General features: G+C 41.0%; 2 protein-coding genes and 1 pseudogene across 2 annotated transcripts; 2 read left to right on the forward strand and 1 right to left on the reverse strand.

The window, feature by feature from the left end:
* The first annotated feature begins 172 nt into the window (after nt 1-172).
* LOC111974885 (peptidyl-prolyl cis-trans isomerase G-like) lies at nt 173-16,274 on the forward strand. Its single transcript, XM_024002958.3, is given in 26 exon segments — nt 173-274; nt 690-766; nt 882-956; nt 1,059-1,166; nt 1,264-1,308; nt 1,390-1,477; nt 1,630-1,659; nt 1,806-1,945; nt 2,088-2,277; nt 2,379-2,561; nt 2,654-2,735; nt 2,830-2,975; nt 3,208-4,231; nt 5,864-6,003; nt 10,226-10,412; nt 11,015-11,166; nt 11,299-11,364; nt 12,956-13,010; nt 13,186-13,284; nt 13,380-13,512; nt 13,595-13,743; nt 13,855-14,007; nt 14,712-14,850; nt 15,139-15,266; nt 15,397-15,613; nt 15,892-16,274. Coding segments are annotated over 25 exon segments (3,945 nt in total). The 5' UTR covers nt 173-274; nt 690-705; the 3' UTR covers nt 16,047-16,274.
* On the reverse strand, nt 5,737-8,888 carry LOC111974892 (cilia and flagella associated protein 210). Its single transcript, XM_024002969.2, has 9 exons — nt 8,749-8,888; nt 8,335-8,540; nt 7,903-8,076; nt 7,570-7,775; nt 7,240-7,396; nt 6,995-7,134; nt 6,656-6,845; nt 6,330-6,494; nt 5,737-6,160 (listed from the first exon to the last, which is right to left on the reverse strand). Exons 1-9 carry the CDS (start codon nt 8,801-8,803, stop codon nt 5,807-5,809), a joined length of 1,647 nt encoding a protein of 548 aa, XP_023858737.1. The 5' UTR covers nt 8,804-8,888; the 3' UTR covers nt 5,737-5,806.
* On the forward strand, nt 16,047-18,704 carry LOC111972794 (kelch-like protein 23; annotated as a pseudogene).
* The last annotated feature ends 526 nt before the right edge of the window (nt 18,705-19,230 follow it).

The following is a 19,230-nucleotide window of genomic DNA, read 5'->3' on the forward strand; positions in this document are numbered from 1 at the left end:
ACACAAGCAGCAGGTAAACAATAACTGAAGAAAATTTTTCGTTTTTAGTGTTATAAGCAATCATCATAACACCCAAAACCAGCCAGATGTACCAGTAGACTGTCCGCAGGCGTGAAATGTCGTCTTCTGCGCATCTTTTTACCCAAAATGCTTTGACGTTTCCCGTCGCGCCATCTTTAGAAAACATTGTGGAAGAAGCGGTAGCTAAATGAAACTCGATTTCACCTTGTTGAGAATAACTACCGTGAGATATTGGCCAATTGAGCTAATTTGTGTAGGTCAACTCTATGATGTCTACGCTATTGTAAATTATGTCAATTTTAAATAACGTTGAATGAAAGGGAAGACTGAAATCTATCAAACAGTTAATAACGTTAGCGAGCTACTGCTGTTAGCTAGCAGGCCACAATCCGCATGAGCACAAGTAATTCCCTAGCAAGCTTGCTAGTTAGCGTGGACATTTCAGTTTGCATTGTGTTTACTCTAACTAATTATTAACGTTATTCATTCATGTTGATCAAGCTAACTAGTTTTTATTTCCTTTATCTTGCCCAGATTTTGCGCAGCCTGGTTTTTCTGCCAATTAATTGGCTAATACGCTATATTAGCCTGTAGAGATGGGTAGTATGGTTGTATTTGTAAACAACTAGCGGCCTGCGCTAACTAACAGCAAAAAAAACTTGTTTCAGCTATAGAAGTTTGATCATGGGAATCAAGGTTCAGCGTCCACGCTGCTTCTTTGACATTGGCATCAGTAACGTGCTGGGTAAGAAGGCTTAGGTTTTCATTTGGTCTAACCATCCCGTTTATCATATCTCTGAAATTTAGCTAGAGACGCTTTACTAAAATATGCACTGACATGAACATGGTTTATTTTGCAGTTGGCAGAGTTGTGGTAGAATTGTTTTCTGATGTCTGTCCCAAAACATGTGAGAACTTTCGATGCCTCTGCACAGGTAATTTACTTTTTCTTGCCTTGGTCTGACATTAGTGTACCATCTTTAGATTCTGTACATATTGTCATCTCTGTTTTGACTTAAACATTGCTTTCTGTGTAGGCGAGAAAGGAATTGGAAAAGGTACACAAAAACCTCTGCATTACAAAGGATGCCTATTCCACAGAATTGTGAAGGACTTCATGATTCAAGGAGGAGACTTCAGTGAAGGTATATGAAATATGCCTTAGCCTTAACCAAAGACAACAGTGGAAATGTTTTTTGTTGTTGATGATATTCTAATATCTATATTCCTTCTGTAAATCAGGCAATGGAAAGGGAGGGGAATCTATCTATGGAGGATTCTTTGAAGGTAGGACTATTTTACAGATAATTTTGTTAAATATTCTAATCAAAACCATCCTCAAGAACTAATGTCATGTCTGTATCTCAGATGAAAGCTTCTCTGTCAAACATAACAAGGAGTACCTCCTGTCAATGGCAAACAGGGGCAAAGATACCAATGGATCACAGTTTTTCATGTAAGTCTATCAATGTTTACATTTTTAATTGGCCTTGCTAGAATCAGTTGGTCATTCATTCATGAACCTAGCATCTTGAGTGAACCTAACTTACAAAAATATGTTTTACTCTCATTGTAATCTTCTGCTCCATTTCTTTTATTGGTCTACAGAACAACAAAACCCACACCACACTTGGATGGGTAAGTATAACATTTGTACAAGTATTGCAACTTAGTTGACCATTTGTATCTGCTTGAATTGTCTTTTGATAATAAGAGCATGTTATATAAATGGTGATCTGTTCTTTGTTGTTATCACCTGTCATAACTTGCTTATTTTATTCTAGTGTACATGTGGTTTTTGGCCAAGTGATCTCTGGACAAGAGGTCGTTCAGACAATGGAGAGTCAAAAGACAGATGCCGGCAGTAGACCATACTCTGAGGTGAAAGTTATGAACTGTGGCGAGCTCATTCCAAAATCGAAAGGTTTGTAGGATTCCCAAAAATTTGGCAAGTTGTTTTAAGCTTGTTATTGCTTTAGATTGTAGGTCTTGGACTGTCTTATCGTCAGGATCAAAGCTTTTAAAGGTATCCTTAGCGCTCATTAAGTGTCCTCTACTATTTACAGCAAAAAAAGAAGAGAAGAGAAGACAAAAGGCCATCTCCAGTGGCAGCGACAGCTCAAGTGACTCTGACAGTTCTGATGCCTCTTCTGAATCTGCGAGTGACTCTGATAAAGAATCCAAGAAACGGAAGAAGAGGCACAAGAAAGAGTCCAAGAAGAAGGACAAGAAACAGAAGAAGAAAGATAAGAAAGGGTTTGTACTGAAAACTGTTTTAATGTGCTTCATAGCATGATAACTCCCACAACCACCTTCATTAAAGCATAGGTTTGAAGTCTGGTCTGTAATGTCTGTAGGTCTGAGCCCGGCAGTGGTGATGAGAAAGAGGAAGAGGTTACGTCTACGGTACGACCAGAGGAAATCCCTCCTATCCCAGAAAATAAGTTCCTTATGAGGAGAAGTCCTCAGCAGCAAAAAGAAGAGGCTGATGCTGGAAAGGAGAGGGAAAAGGCTAGGGAGAGGGAAAAGCCTAGGGAGAGGTGAGTTCATGGACAAGACAGAACAACATTTCATTCTGAATCTTTACAACTGGGAGCTATATTCATTTAGATACCTTTTTGTTTTGTTGCAGAATGTTTAATTGTCAGTCAGCATTTAAGAGGAGACTTCTGATGACAAGATCAGGCAGGACGATTAAAGGCAGAGGTCCAAGAGTAAGTGCACTATCAAACAAGTACAGTACTATCATACCATTTCTGCAAAACAAGGATCTAGAAAGTGAATGTCAATTTAATCTTTTACTTGCAGCGGTACCGAACTCCGTCACACTCCAGGTCAAGGTCAAGGGATCGTTTCCGACACAGCGAGACTCCTCCACACTGGCGCCAGGAGATGCAGCGTGTACAAAGGGCACCAAGAGCATCCAGTGGAGACCGCTGGATCAAGGGTGACAAGTAAGTCTTACCTTTTTTATTGTTAATATTTGAACGGTGAGTGCTGGACTGATAAGCTGATTTTACCTTTAACAGCCTGATCTAATTACATGGCTTCTCAAGTATTTCCTAATTTCTCCTATTGTCAAAAGGGATCATCAGCCAAGGGCCAGTTATTTAAGTTTTATTCAAAGAGTTAACTTGGATTCTGTGTTTGCTGTGGGGGTGACTTGTCTCTGTATTTTTGTTGTAGGGGTGACATGACAGAGGTCAGGAATGAGAGTGTCAAAGCTCCAAGAGGAAGAGGGAGGAAGACTTCTGAAACCAAGCATGAAAACACTGCTGAAAACTCCAGTCAAAACAGAGAGAAGGAGAAGAAAGGTCGCTCTCATAGATCCAAGAGCAAAGAAAGGGACCCTAATAAAACTGAAGACAAGCATAACAAACACAAGGCAAAGAAGGCCAAATCTCGAAGCTGCAGTAGGAGCAAAGAGAAAAGTTGTAGGTCCAAAAGCAGAGAGAGGGATCAGAAACATGGCAAAGGTGATGATAAGAGGGGCCGCTCAAGAAGCAAGGACAGAAACCTAAATAAAGAGAGAGCCACAGAGTCTGGAACTCAAGACTGTGATAGAAGTAAAGAACGCGCTAAACCCACTGAGGCTGACATTAAGAACAGAAAGGAGACAAAAGGAAGAAATGGTGAGAAGCTGAGGACAAAGTCTAGAAGCAAGGAGAGGAACTCTGGAAAGAACCGAAACCGATCTAACAGCAGAAGCAGGGACAGGGGGAGACGTGCCTRATCTCGAGACAAAGAGCAAGCACGGGACAGAGAGCGAGGTAGGGAGCGCAGTAAGAGCATGGAAAGACAGCACCACAGAGAGAGGGAGGACAAGAGGAGAGGTAGATCCAAGAGCAGAGAACGGACAAGGAGTCCAGACAAGAATAAGAGCAGGGACTCGCGTAGAGGCAGGCGCTCCAGGAGTAAGAGCAACAATAGAGACCATAGCAAAGACMGTTCATCTCATCAGAGGAAGAACAAAGACAGTGAAGACACTCACAGACGAAGACGGTCCAAGAGCAGCAACTCGGAGAATAAAGGAAAGGACAGAAGTAGAAAGAGCCCCATCTCCAAGAAGAAAAGGGATGGCAGCCCAGAAAAGGAGTCCTCTCACAAGTCCAAAGATGCAGGGGAAAACCCTGAGCGGAATCAAAAGTCAAAGAGCCAAGAGAAGGATAAAAACCACAGCAAGAAAAAGAAGTACAGCTCCAGCTCAAGTTCTGATGACTGATTAGTCCACTAAATGTTCATTCCTGTCCATCCTTGAACATACAAATTAATGCGCAGATGCCTAATAATGTGTGAGGTTCTGCTGTAGACCTATTTTAGACACTTGTTAGATATCACAACAGACCCAATTCTGGAATATTTGTACAAATTAAGATTTCATAYGATTTGACAGCGGCTAAAAGCCATTTTATGTTTTAGTTATTTTTTTTCCGCTGTCAGGCTAATTTGACAAATGTTGGGAATGTAATGTTTATTAATGGTCGAGTAAGGAAGTGACTGAACAGGTAAGTGTTGGAAGGAACATTTTTGTCAGGTTTTATTAAAAATGTTCTCTTTCAGTCTGGTCTCGTACTGAGGGGACGTATTTCCATTGTGATAATTATAATGGAAGGGATGAGTTTGTCTTTCTGGGCTATATGCCTGACTCYAGTAATATTACATGTATGACTAATCATATGGTTATTTTCAACATTTTGATTGTTTAAATTACCAACAGTCTCATTGTGACAGAACATATTGTAAGTTCAACATATTAAATGGTTTTGTAAAAAAAAAAAAGACCTTTCCTTTTTAGTATTTTCTCTGATATTTAAGTGGAGATGTCAGAGAAGGCTCAATTTGACTTGAAAGGCAGGTAAGAGTGCAGACATTTTGTGAAATGATTGGGGTGTTAGATGCGTATACCGTTTAGTTCTTCTTTTTTACCTGTTTCGGGGAACCAGAACTTTTGTCTTGACCTCAGTCTCAAATTCGTTTTGTATAATTGTATCCATTTTTGTTTGTATTTTATGTTCAGATTTTCACCCATTACATCTTTCAAAATGTTTAAAATTCCTCACCAGAGCAATGTGTAAATACATTGCTGTGAAGTTCCATGTTAGTTCATACTAGGTGTTAAATTCCTGGGCATGACTTTCCTTTAAACTATAAATGAAAACCACTGGCTTTGTAAAAACGGTCCGAATTCAATATTCCCCAATGAACCATGTTTTAAAATAAAAGGATATGGCTAAAATGTTTGTTTTATTGCCTATAGATTGTTCATTATAATGTTTCACAGAAGAGTGACAACTGATACAATAGATATAAAGATAACATTGACACGTCACATTTTAATCTGGGTGAATCATATGTATTAAAATGAAACCYAACTATATATCCTGGTCCCAGATCTGTGCTTTAGCCTCTTGACTATCTTTGTCATGTAGGTACAGATCTAGGACCAGGCTAGAAATTACCAACATTGTTTCCCAATTTGTGCACTAGTTTTGATTGAATTGTGTGTATGTATATTATGTAAAATAACAAAACGAAAAATCAAATTTCAGAGACATTAGTTATACATTTCCATATTTCTGAGATGAATCATCTTTGAGCGCTGAAAAGACTGCAATCATCCCACTAGGTCAGTCAAGAACTTGCCTATCAAGTGTGGGTTTTTTGAGTGTGAAATAAATTACAAAATGGGGGTATATCATAAATGCTTAGGAAATGCTGAATTCCATTGGTTTATTGTTTTTCTAATCATGCTTCACCTGACCATGTTACTCTTTTCAACAGACGTTTACCATGTGAATCCAAGTCTTTTCTTGGATTGCTGAATATCACATGTCTCATTCAGCTCTTTGACGTCCTGAGATCTACTGCCGACGTAATTGGGCATCTGGACACCAGTGTCATCTTGAACCAAGTAACTTGGTCTCACTCCTCCAAAGATGGGGCCAAGACCACCTCCAATTCCCTCCCTGGCAGCTTTGCGGAGTGGGTGAATATTTCTCTTGGCCTCGGTGGCTGTATCGATCACATTCTTTGCATACTGCTGGAACTGCTTCTCCTCCACAGCAATGAGCTCTGCATTTTTGGTCTCAAAGTCCTGTTGTTGCTTTCTTATGTGCTGTTCCTTGGCACGTCTTTCAGCCTAAACAGCAAGATTTCAAATGTTAAATGAAATCTTATGTTGCTTCATTAGAAGTGTTGCTGTTGCTGACACATTCCACTACGTGTCATTGTGAAAATAGTTGACATACCAAAAATGATCAAGAATTGTAATCATGGAAAGGCAAAGTGCAAATCAAATCCAAGCTCACCATTTGATGAATGTAGACGTCTTGTAAAGTTCTTCCATCCTCTTTCATTTTCAGTGCCTTCAGGTGTTGTTTTTCAATAAATATTCTGTCCGCTTCTTTCTTGGCATAAAGCATGTCAGTGGCTCTCTCGTTGTGTTCTCTTTCCTTCTGCTCCTGTTCTTCTTTCTGAAGAAAAAAACGAAGCCAGTGTCATTGTGATAAGTCGTTTTTTGTAACATATAGGCCGGCATATTCATTGATAAATATTAACTGAGTTTAATTTTGTGAGAATAATATTTTGAGCTCCCGATTGTCCCCTTGCTTGTGGTAGGGTGCACATGCTATACCATGGCTTCTCTGTGTGAGGCAATTGAGTTCAGCATAGCCATCCTCTTGTCATCTTTCTCCTTCTGCTGCTGTGCCTGTCTGGCATCCCGTTGAGCAATAGCCTTGGCGATGAGTTCCTCATTGTCCGTCTGCTCTTGCTGTTTTGCAGTCAGTGTTTTCATGATCCCCTCCCTGTGCATTTGGACCTCTCTTAGGAGGGAAAAAAGGCTTATGTCCATGAGACTTCCAGAATTGTAAGACTCCTGTTGACTAGTGATGCCACAGCTATACTAATTTCTTATTGTGGGACTTCAAATGTTTTCTCGAACTGTTTACTTTCTCCTAATATGTCTACTTACCTGAACATCTCTTCCTCTTTGTCTTTCCTCAATTTCCCCATTTTTTGTTTTGCATTTGCAAAAAGCCTCCTGCGCTCCTCCTCCATCTCTTGCTTTTGTGCCTCTATTGCTCTAATGATATCTCTGTTAGAGAGATGCTCCTTTAAATACAAATGCAGGATTAATTAACACACCCCCATGAATCTTGTGCAATATTGCTCTAGTGAGTGTGACATTTGAACATTGATAACATCCAAATACCTTACCATGTGAGCTTTCATGGTATTTCTCTTCTGCTCCTCTTTCTTTTGCTCCTGCATGCATTGCTCCCACAGAAAAAGCTCTTTTAGTCGCTGGAGTTCCTCTGCCTCTTCCTTGTTTTCCAGTTTCTCACGTTCTCTATTCATCTCATGTTCTTTTGCCCTAATAGGGGGAAGATACCATTCATCATACTAAACCATTGAGAGCATTCAGTCTATTCTATTTGGACTACATTTAAATTAATTTGACTCCATGGTAGAGTATATGGTAGTCTGTGGTATAGATATTCAATTTCGATAACTGCTGCCAGGTTGTTAGGTTTCAGTGAGACTTACTGCTGTTTTAAGTCTTCTGCTGTGGCCTGGCTGTCAAGCTTCCTCTGCAAAGCTTTCCGCTGCTCCTTTTGCAAAGCTTCATCCTCTCTACGCTTAATGATATCCATGATTTCCTTGTCCACATCTTTGGAGGTATCCTGCTTTCTCTGCTTCAGTTCTATCTGGGCCTCCCTTTCCTTCAGGACCTCTGTCAGCAAGAGTGCACTCTGGAAGAAATAACAATATTGCATTTATTCAATTTAACTCAGAAGTGCACATTATAAAGAACACAGCACGTCTTCAGATGAAAAAAATAATTGCAGGAGACAATTTTAACTTATAAGAAATACAAACATGAAATCCTTTCACACGATCAGTCTCGTAGTACTGTTGAGTTTTGGCCTTTTCAATAGCTTCTTTCCTCTTTTGCGCCTGATATTTAGCCTCCTCAATATCCATCTGTTTCTTCTCCTCTTCTTCAAGTTCCTCCCGAATCCTCTTTGCCTCCAGTTTCTTTTGTCTTTGTCCCTATGAAGTGAATGGCACATTTTACTCAAGTGGGTTGTGTAGAGGGATTGGGTTAAATGCAGAAGACACATTTCAGTTGAACGCTTTCAGTTGTACAACTGTCTAGGTATCCCCTTTACTTTTATAAATGTTTTGCCTAATGTTTTGTATGAGACTGTGATCCTGAGGCTGCCTGTGTGCACATGCACAGAGTAAGACATGTATAATAGATACCATTATGCATTATGGTGAGAAAAAAAAACGAACAAAGATACTTACAGCTATTGTGTTAGACCAGAATTTCACCACCTCCTTGGACCTCAGGTGCATAGCTTCTCGTTGTTTGGTTGCTTCCTTTAGACTCTCGTTGTATTTATTCCCTTGATTCAAACTACCTTGAATTCGGAGCCATTCYGCTTTGGGCAAAACAGTGACTTGTCGAAGATCTGATGGTTGCATTGCTTTTGTCCCCTCAACTGCTAGCGCTGATAATAGGAGAAATGAAATGGAGAAAAAAAACAATGCTTATGGTATAACAATGTTATGCTGTGGTAGGCTATGCATAGATTTTGCGTAAACATTTTTACACCGAGCAAAATATGCAATATTAGCTACACTACAGTAACGTTACAAACCCATACATGCGTCAAGAGAGCAAATAAACGAATAGGCTATGCAAGTAGTCAAACACACTTGTTTTGCTGGACCCACTCCTTCGACCATACCGGACAACAGTCGCAGTTTCCATTTGGTCTGAATGTATTTTGGTTTCAATCGTATGAATCTAAAAAGAGCATTCAGAGCTCACAGAAAGTTGCATGGAACTTTTCTTGTCTCTAGACCGTTTTACAACGTCGTTGTGTAAAAAAATGTGCCTTTGACGGAATGTTTTCTGTAGAACTGTATCCAGTAACGATGGACACATTTGTTGCAATGTATCCTAGCAACGCTTTGAGGCCGAGACCAGTTGCGGAGACCTGGGAACACACAGAGACCAATCAGAATACGAGTGATCGAAGAACCACTGTCAAGTAAAAAAAAAAATCCATTATCTCCCACCAGATAGTGTCATTTCTACGCGGGAAAATAAAGCAAAGATTGTCTAGACTCAATACAGATGTAATATGAATGGCTTTGGATTCTGAATTGTAGCCTACTCAGATGTTATTTGGTGTAATGTTATTCCGTTTGATTATTATTTCTTTGCTGTTGCAGCAAATGTTTTTCTTAACTTTTTTTAATGGAGAAATGTGGCTTGTGAAATTCCTAGATTAATTACATTTGTTTTACATTTCACACATTTCTGTTGATGGTTACATTGTATTTCATATGATTGCCTACATATCTAGCTATTTGAATTGTCTATACATGTATTCAATACAATACACAGACCACTAGATAAATAATTTCGGCTAAGTGCACAGATCGGCTAACTGCTTAGCCATAGAAAGACGGTAAAAGTAGGCGTGGTGTATCACACAAGCGCTTTATTCGAGGTAACGAACAGAGAAGGGCCTGTCATGTGATAGGCTTAACACATTCAAACACCCCAATTAGACTAGCACAGACTTTGAAAGCTGGCTCACTAAATTTGAACTCATATTCTTGAGAAATCAGCTACAATTATATCACGTTTAGGAAGGGGAGGCTTGCACAGAAATTCAATTGTTCTTCAGTTTTGAATAACATTTTCATTTTAAACTCAGTCAGCAGAATTGTATCACTACTGTACAACATTGCCAGGTGATGATTGTATCGTATTTCTGGTCCGATAAGTTATATCAAAGTCATTTCTGTGGTTACAGCAAAGACTGAAGATGAAGCGAGACATTTCACTCGCTGTTTAAATCTGGTTCATATCAATAAACTAAGCAGACCAGACCCAGKTGCTAATGCATTGGTGCCACCCCTTAAGCAAACAGGAACTGTGACAATTTTTTTCAATGGTTAACGGCCTGAGTGGGACCTCTTAATTTATCCACCATTGTTGTAGCCTATCTATGCTTCTCTATCTATGGCCTCTCCTTGTTGTTTCAGCATCCACGTCAGAAACTGGAGATGAGAAGAGGCGGGTTTACTTTGAATGGGGCAGTCCTTATCCGAAATGTTCATTCAAAACCAACTGAATTGAGAACTTTTCAGTGTCTGTCCACCAGCAGCTTACGTAAAGGTTCACTCGTCCATCTGGGAAATTGTCCGCAGCTGTTGAGAACAGCAAAATGGCCCCAATATCCATTAAACGCATTTTAATCAGTGAAACTGTTGATCCTTGTTGTAAGAAGATCCTGCAAGAAAATGGAATCCAAGTTACGGAGAAGCAAAACATGAGTAAGGATGACTTGATTGCAGAGATCAAGGTAGGGGCTTACATATTTTCCTAATTTTGCATCCATTACATTTTTGTTGCACGATGTCTATCTAAAATGTGCAACAATACCATTTCACAGTTGGTATCAAACATAATACGGYAAAAGTATATCGCGTTTGGTCATTGGTTGAATAACCGCGTGTCTCTGAAGTAACACGCAACGATTTCTGCGTTTCAGAAAACATATATTATTTAAATCAATTGCAGTTTAGATGATAAAAGCAAGGTCTTGCTTGTGCGTTACTATCCTCTGGTGTCGATCATTAGTACCGCCTTCTTGGGAATCTGATGCAACTGCGCCAGAGATTTACAGATTTCCCTCGATTGGCCGATTTTAACACCAGGATCACATTTAGACCGGGGCTTTTTATTTTCTCTACCTAGTACTTGCAAAAGTTGGACTATACATCAATTACACCAGCCCAAAGGCTGCTAATCTAATGACACCATGTAATGCCCAAATCAATAATTTCATTGAGTTTGATGCATGCACAAATTACAACTATAAGGTCAATACTAACTACTTCAAACTACTCCAATGAACAACAGATGATTGTCATGCAAGTCATTTTGTCTGTTCATTCTCTCCAGGACTATGATGGCCTTGTCGTTAGATCTGCAACAAAGGTGACAGCTGATGTCATCAATGCTACTGGTAACCTCCAAATCATTGGAAGAGCTGGGACGGGTGTTGACAACGTGGACGTGGATGCTGCCACTAAAAAGGGCATCATTGTTATGAAGTAAGTGTAATTCGAAATAAGTTGAGTTTATGCATCGGTGTATAGTTTCAATGCAGTTCTGTTTTAAATCAAATCACCACAGATCTGGTTTTTCCCTAAACATTAGACTATGGTGTAAATTGTATTTTCTAGTACACCAAGTGGCAACACTATCAGTGCTGCAGAGCTGACATGTACCCTTTTGATGAGCCTCTCAAGGTAAGACACTACAACAGATAAACAGAATACCTCTGCATATTTCATTGCTTTGCACGATATAGAAGGTATCCTGACCCCTTGACTTCTWKCACATTTTGTTACGTATTATTCTAAAATGTAGCATTTTTATCTACACACAATACCCCCAAATGACAGCGAAAACAGGTTTAGACATTTTTGCTAATGTATTAAAATTTAAAAAAAAACATGCCTTATTTACATAAGTATTCAGACCCTTTGCTATGAGACTTAATTGAGCTCAGGTGCATCCTGTTTCCATTGATAATCCTTGATGTTTCTTCAACTTGATTGGAGTCCACCTGTGGTAAATTCAACTGATTAGACATGATTTGGAAAGTCACACACCTGTCCTAGATAAAGGTCCCACAGTTGACAGTGCATGTCAGATCAAAAACCAAGCCATAAGGTCAAAGGAATTGTCCGTAGAGCTCAGAGACCTGTCGTGGCACACATCTGGGTAAGGGTACCAAAAAATGGCTGCAGCATTGAAGGTCCCCAAGAACAGTGGCCTCCATCATTCTTAAATGGAAAAGGTTTAGAACCACCAAGACTCTTTCTAGAGTTGACTGCCTGGCCAAACTGAACAATTGGGGGAGAAGGGCCTTGGTCAGGGAGTGGACCAAGTACCTGATGGTCACTCTGACAGTGCTCTAGAGTTCCTCTGTGAAGATGAGAGAACCTTCCAGAAGGACAACCATCTCTGCAGCACTCCACCAATCAGGCCTTTACGGTAGTGGCCAGACAGAAGGCACTCCTCAGAAGGCAAATGACAGCCTGCTTGGAATTTGCCAAAAGGCACCTGAAGACTCTGACCATGAGAAACAAGATTCTCTGGTCTGATATAACCAAGATAGCACTATTTTGCCTGAATGCCAAGCGTCTCGTTTGGAGGAAGCCTGGCACCATCCCTACGGTGAAGCACGGTGGTGGTAGCATCATGCTGTGGGYATGTTTTTCAGCGGCAGGGACTAGGAGACTAGTCCGGTTCGAGGGAAAGATGAGCGGCGCAAAGTACAGAGTTCCTTGATGAAAATCTGCTCAGGACCTCAGACTGGGGCAAAGGCTCACCTTCTAACAGGACAATGACCCTAAGCACACAGCCAAGACAACGCAGGAGTGGCTTTGGGACAAGTGGCCCAGCCAGAGCCCGGACCTGAACCCAATCTAAAATCTCTGGCGAGACCTGAAAATGGCTGTACAGCGACGCTCCTCATCCAACCTGACAGAGCTTGAGAAGAATGGGAGAAACTCTCCAAATACAGGTGTGCCAGGCTTGTTGCATCATAACCAAGACTCAAGGCTGTAATCGCTGCCAAAGTTGCTTCAACAAAGTACTGTGTAAAGGGTCTGAATACTTATTTAAATGTGATATTGATGTTTAAATTTAACAAATTTGTTAGTATTGTGTGTAGATTGAGGGATTATTTTTTTCTATCCATGTAAGAATAAAGCTGTAACGTAACAATGTGGAAGAAGTCAAGAGGTCTGAATACTTTCCGAATGCATTGTCCTTCTCATACTTTTACAGAAAAGTTTGATTTAACTCCATTCAAAATCATTATCTTCCTAGACATGTGCCACAAGCAGCCATGTCCATGAAGGCAGGGAACTGGGATCGTAAAAAGGTAGAATATTTTGGCTTCCCTCATTAGGAGTTTCATTTTGACACACAAAGCAATTACTGTCGCGTGGTCTACCCCAGTGTTCAGCCATTCATCACTAATCAAATCTGATCTTTAAATCTGTGGAGTCTCACGCTCCTCAGGGACCTGGATCAAAGTTGTGTTAATGATTTCGCAGTTCATGGGTGCAGAGATGTATGGCAAAATACTTGGAATAGTTGGACTTGGAAGAATTGGAAAGGAAGTTGCCACCAGAATGCAGTCCTTTGGCATGAAGGTCAGTTCAAAATCCTGTGAAAAGCAGAAACAATCTTTCAAAGCTGCCTACTGTAGTATTATCGTCTACATACTAACTGAATTTGCTTTCGACAGACCATCGGCTATGATCCAATCACTCCTCCTGAGGTGACTGCTACCTGGGGGGTGGAGCAGATGTCCCTGGAACAGCTGTGGCCCCAGTGTGATTACATCACCGTCCACACMCCCCTCATGCCTTCTACAGCTGGTGAGTTTTACAGAAGGGTCATGGTTGTAGTACTGGAGGGTGAAAAGCGCTTTTCCACTTGAGGTAAAGTTGTTTCTCCTAGGTCTACTGAACGACACCTCATTTGCTAAGTGCAAGAAAGGTGTAAAGGTCGTGAACTGTGCACGCGGGGGCATCATCGATGAGGATGCTCTCCTCAGAGCTTTGGAGTCTGGACAGTGTGGAGGGGCTGGCCTCGATGTTTTTGTTGAGGCAAGAATATCACATCACTTAAACCACCCAAACATTAAGTTCCATTTTGGTATTACTTGTCTACCCCTGTATTGACATTCACGAACATCATGGTATTCCCTTCTTTCCCAGGAACCCCCAGAGAACCGTGCCCTGGTGAACCATCCCAATGTGATCAGCTGTCCTCACCTGGGAGCCAGTACAAAGGAGGCCCAGGCACGCTGTGGACAGGACATCGCTCTGCAGATTGTGGACATGGTGATGGGCAAGGGCCTGGTTGGAGCAGTGAGTATAAGGGCACAGGGAGAGACCCAGATGCAGATACGGGAGGCAGATGGTTCGAGTCTCTGATATTTATTGTAATCTAAGGGGAAGGCAAGAGAATGGTCGTGGACAGGTAAAAGATCATAAGGTCAGAGTTCAGGAGGTACAGAGTGGCAGGCATGCTCGAGGTCAGGGCAGGCAGTATGGTCAGGCAGGCGGGTTCAGAGTCGAGGCAGGCAAGGGTAAAAAAACGTGAGGACTAGCAAAAGAGCGACTCGAAAGAGCACGGAAAAACACGCTGCTTGACCGGAATAAATACCCAGGGACTAATGGGGGGGGGGGAGTGAGTTCTTGACTTTTATATTACAGTCAAGCAAATGCCTATTAGCAAATGCCTATTGGTGACCGATTTGTAATGGGTTCTTTCTTTGATGGTTTCACTGTTGCAATAGTTAAAAAAAACAATGCTTTCAGACCTTTAACAATGTAACCCTAAACTGTTCAAAGTATTGTGATGGTTTCATTGCAAGAATGTATATTCAATATTGAGTCATACTTGGCAACACAATTTGTTTTCCACATTAAGTGTTGTAAAACCGGTTGCCTTAATTGTGAAATTTAACGGGGAAAAACAATGCAGCTCAATACAATAGATCTTGATTATCTTTCCAAAATGAAGCACAAACCACATTTGATTGGTCACATTACATGTGGTGTGTGCACAGGTGAATGCCCAGGTTTTGGCAAGCACATTCTCCCCGGAGTCTCACCAGTGGATCAAACTAGGAGAGGCCATAGGAGTTGTGCTGAAATCATGCACCACCTCTAAACAGCCCTTCAGCCAAGTCCAAATCACAACTCAAGGTAAGCACTGCAAGGCATTAGACTGTCCTTATATCCTTCAATTGCTTCATTTTTTCTGAAACTGCTGAACAGGCTTGATAGATTAAGATTTTGTTGAAAAGCCTGTCAACATTTGATAACCAGTCTTCTCAGATCAGTGATTGGAAGGGAAAGGAGACTTTGGAAGCCATTCTGGCATACAGGTATTAGGGGCAGGTTGTGTTGTGCTCTTTGGTTTGTCTCCCTCTTGTGGTATAATCTTGTATATCAAACTGAACATGGTTTCTTTTTGTTATTATCACAAACTAGGAGACTGCTTGAAAGGTTCCTCTGGTTACATGACTTCAGCAGTAATGGTTGGATTACTTACTGATGTGTCCAAGAGTTGCCCCAACCTGGTCAATTCACTGACCCTGGCCAAGGAATCTGGAATCATGGTAAAATGGCCCCCATTGACACTTGGCTAAAGGTCATATTCTGTTAATAACTTGTGTAATAGAGTAATTTATTAATGTTGTCTTGAGTAACATAAGATTATTTATCAGAGTGACTGTTTTTAAATCTCAGGTAACCAGAAATCACAGTGAGGGTCTGACTCAAGGTGCATGTGAGGTTGAGATCTCTGTCAACGGCTCCAGCTACAGAGCTACTGGTTCAGTCCAGGGAGGCGCACTAGTCTTGTTGGAGCTGAACCACAGCGTGTTCCGACAGCCTGTCTCTCTCAGTGGCAACCTGCTGTTCTTAAAGGCTGCGGCTTCTCCTCAGCTCATGCCCTCCGTAACCGGTGAGAAAATCATTTGACATTGTAACCTCACGATTGACTTATCGAGATCATAGGAGCTATACTCTCTCTATGCAGCGCCAGGTATAGCCCTTTTTTGCTACTTGAATGATAAATTTTTTCAGTATGCAATCTTAACCCATACTTTTTCTGCCTTTTCACATCAGGATGTGTTTACACTGAACTAGCACTTGACAGCAAGCTTCTCTCCAGCTGTAAATGTCAGATGACCAGAATAACTTAATTTATTTTAAACTGGCTGTCTCCCACTCTTTCCTCAGGTTTGCTGGCCACGGCAGGAGTGGAAATGGAGTCATTCAGTGCCCCTGCAGCTCGTAGTGGAGATCAGTGGTATTGTGTTGGGTTATCCTCTCTATTGGGGGACCTTGGTGCTTTAAAACCTTTAGTGAAAGAAGTAGCACAGCTCTCTGTGTAAATGGCGGTGATAGCATTGTTACAATGCTGAGGGACCAGTAGAGCATTCCAATGTCTAAAAATCTAACCACTGATTACTTAATGAATCAAAATGGTTTCTTTGCTTTTTAACATTGCAATACTTGGTTTACAACACAAACACTTAGAAGTTACTAAAAATGCACCTCTGTCATTTCTATTGTAGAGATGCTGGCTATATGTAGCGTTTAATAAAAGTGTTACATTATTACACTGGTTTATATTTTGTTGTATTCTCTATTTGCCTGTTTTTGGTAAATGTTCTCAATGTAAACACACCAGGAGGAGGGTAGCTGAAATGGGGAAACAAAAAACAACTCCTCTCAACTCGCCAATAAACTCTAATGCATTTGCTGTGCATCCTAGGTTTCTATGGTGACTAGTCTATTACTAGTATTTGGTATTCCCTTGGGTGCAATAAAGATAACATCTGCTATGTTATTGACTACCAGRCTCTTAGTAATTTAGATTTAAAAAAAWATATATTTAATACATTTTAAACCGTGAAGGTTGAAGTCAAATTTCCATCACTTAGATGATTCTAAGTTGCAGTGAGGTTGTAAACCACAATCGGTGTTAGTCAAGGTTTGACGTCGAGCTTGTTCATGGCACCACACTACAGTCTCGTGTTAGACTATGCAATCTAAATCCATATTCGGCTAAAACTGCCATGGCAACGAAGGAGACTGAATGGGAGGTGGTTCTTTGCAGTGGGGGAATTCCTCAATTAAATTTAAATAGGCTGCCAACCATATCGTTGTTTGGTTCACTTATGGTATTGGAGTCTCCTTGTGCGCATCGATGCTGTCTAGGCTCATTCTCCGTGGTAGGAGAATGCGTGTCCAGGAAATAACTGGAATACTAATAAACTAAAGCCGTCTGCTTGGCTTTATTATATGGGAAGCTGACTGGAGTAACATGGAGCAGGATAACAGACAGCGACTAATTATACACAAGGAGAGAGAAAAAAAATTCGGACAGGTGTGCTGCCACCGTCCTGAGCTAATTTAAGGTAACTGTCTGCGAGTCCTTGTCAGAGCCCTCAAACAAAAACACTGCGAGCGCCGGTTTAGCACAGAACGTGCCATTATATGGTGGCGTGAACGAGGGACTGTTGCGTTGAAGATTAATGATTGGAATCAAGTGATTTAGGAATAGGAAGTTGTGTGCTGCTGAATATGACATGATATACTTAATTTCCCGTCCTCGTAGCCTACTCATGCGTGGATAGATATAAATAGCCCTAATGTTTTAGCCTATGTTTGTAATAGTGTGACTACAGATGAACGCATATATATATATATATATATATGCTGTTTAACCTTAATGCTGTAAGACTTTTCCCCCAAATGTTCTCGTCAGGCTTGTTGAATTAATGGGACACCAGAAATAAACACCCCAAAAAGTAAATGCTAGACATTATCTTCATTTTCTAGCCATCATGTCTGACAGGGGAAAATAAAGCTACATTTATGATTTTTGCGGCATCCCCCAGCCGAATGAGCTATTGAAAGCGCTGAAAGAATTCTACATAGGTGACATTCACACAGATCACCCTACAATGTGCCACAGGACAAGTATCTCACTGTCACAAGGCAGCTTTGTCAGCTCACCTCTTATTTTAAAGTCATGTTCACAGCTGACATGAAGGCACGGTCAAACAACCTCTTCAAACTGACTGGGATTGATTATGAACTTCTGAGTGCTTTGGTAAACTACATATACACTTCCAGGGTGAGCATCTCTGAGACAAATGTACAGAGCCTGCTGGAGGCAGCAAACCTACAGTTAAACTCTGAAGACTGCTTGCAAGGACTTCCTTATACGCTTCCTGGATGTGGACAACTGCCTGGGAATGCACTCTTTTGCTGTGCTGCACATCTGCCCTGAGTGGGAGGCACGAAGGGTAATGCTCATACAACAGGAGGAGTTCTTAGAGGTGGACTACGACAGGCTGAGTTCAGTCAACGTATGGAACGATGAAGTTCTCCTAGATGCTGTGGTCAAATGGCTCACCCATGACTTTCTTAACCGTGTTGATCACATTCAGGGCCTACTCTGTTGTATCCATCTTGAGCTGGATGAGATGCACTTCAAGACTGCCCTGGATGGACAGAGACTGTGCTTACTAGGCAATGAGGGAAAAGTAAGGTCATTTATTGTCCACGCTTTGAAGACCAACTGCAAAGAGACTTCAACAAGCAGGAAAAAACTGTCAAGGATGTATGTTATTAGAGGGAACTATTGACATCCACTCTAAAGTCCACATATGGGATCCAATAAGCAACATATGGGCGCAAGGAAAATATATGACTGACCAGATGAGAGCTATATTTGTGACGGGGTTATAAAACCGACTATTGAAGCCCTCGACACAGTTTGAATTTATAATGTGATTTCGATAAGTGCACAGAGGGATGCCCCATGATCACTGCCAGATACTACCACTGTTCTGTTGCTTGACATGGCTGTATCTATGCTACAGGGGGGGAGCTATACAACTTGAGACTGAATTCTATGACCCCTTAAAAAATAAATGATTCCCTACAGCCAACATGATTCAAAGTATGAAAACATAAATAGAACAACTATACAGAAAGGAGTTTGTTACAATAAGACTCCTAGGCAAACATGTAAGCCTGTGTTGCTCTATTGCACTGTCATTGTGTCTTGAATTTGTCAATTTTACATGGTTGTCTGGGCCACTGATTCTCAGCCATTGACCTGTAAATAGTGATTTAAGTTATTCTGCACATTCAGATAACATGAAAAATATTTCACTYAGTACTAATGAAATCATTGTTTTGTCATGTGTTCCGCTGTTCACTCTTCATGATAAAAGGCTTCCTCTTTGAAAGGTGTAGGAAATGCCACTGCTTGTGTCATAAATGGCACAATATTTGTGACCGGGGGCCACTATGGATCCAGAGGAGGCAGCACCTATGGAAAAAAAATCGGGCCATTGTCACAATAACTCCTCATCCAGCTATGACACATTTCAAAGGAAGTGGACATATATTTTCATTTGTATGGAATATATTTAGTCAGGAAACTGTACTTGGGAGGACAGACTAGGATGAGATCCAGAGAGAGATGAGTGGAGGCAGTTGTCAATGATGGAGAGGATGGAGTGTGGTGCTGTAGTGATCAATGGCTACATCTATGTG

The sequence above is a fragment of the Salvelinus sp. IW2-2015 genome, linkage group LG2 (genome assembly GCF_002910315.2).
Source record: "Salvelinus sp. IW2-2015 linkage group LG2, ASM291031v2, whole genome shotgun sequence".
Classification (NCBI taxonomy): Eukaryota; Metazoa; Chordata; class Actinopteri; order Salmoniformes; family Salmonidae; genus Salvelinus; species Salvelinus sp. IW2-2015.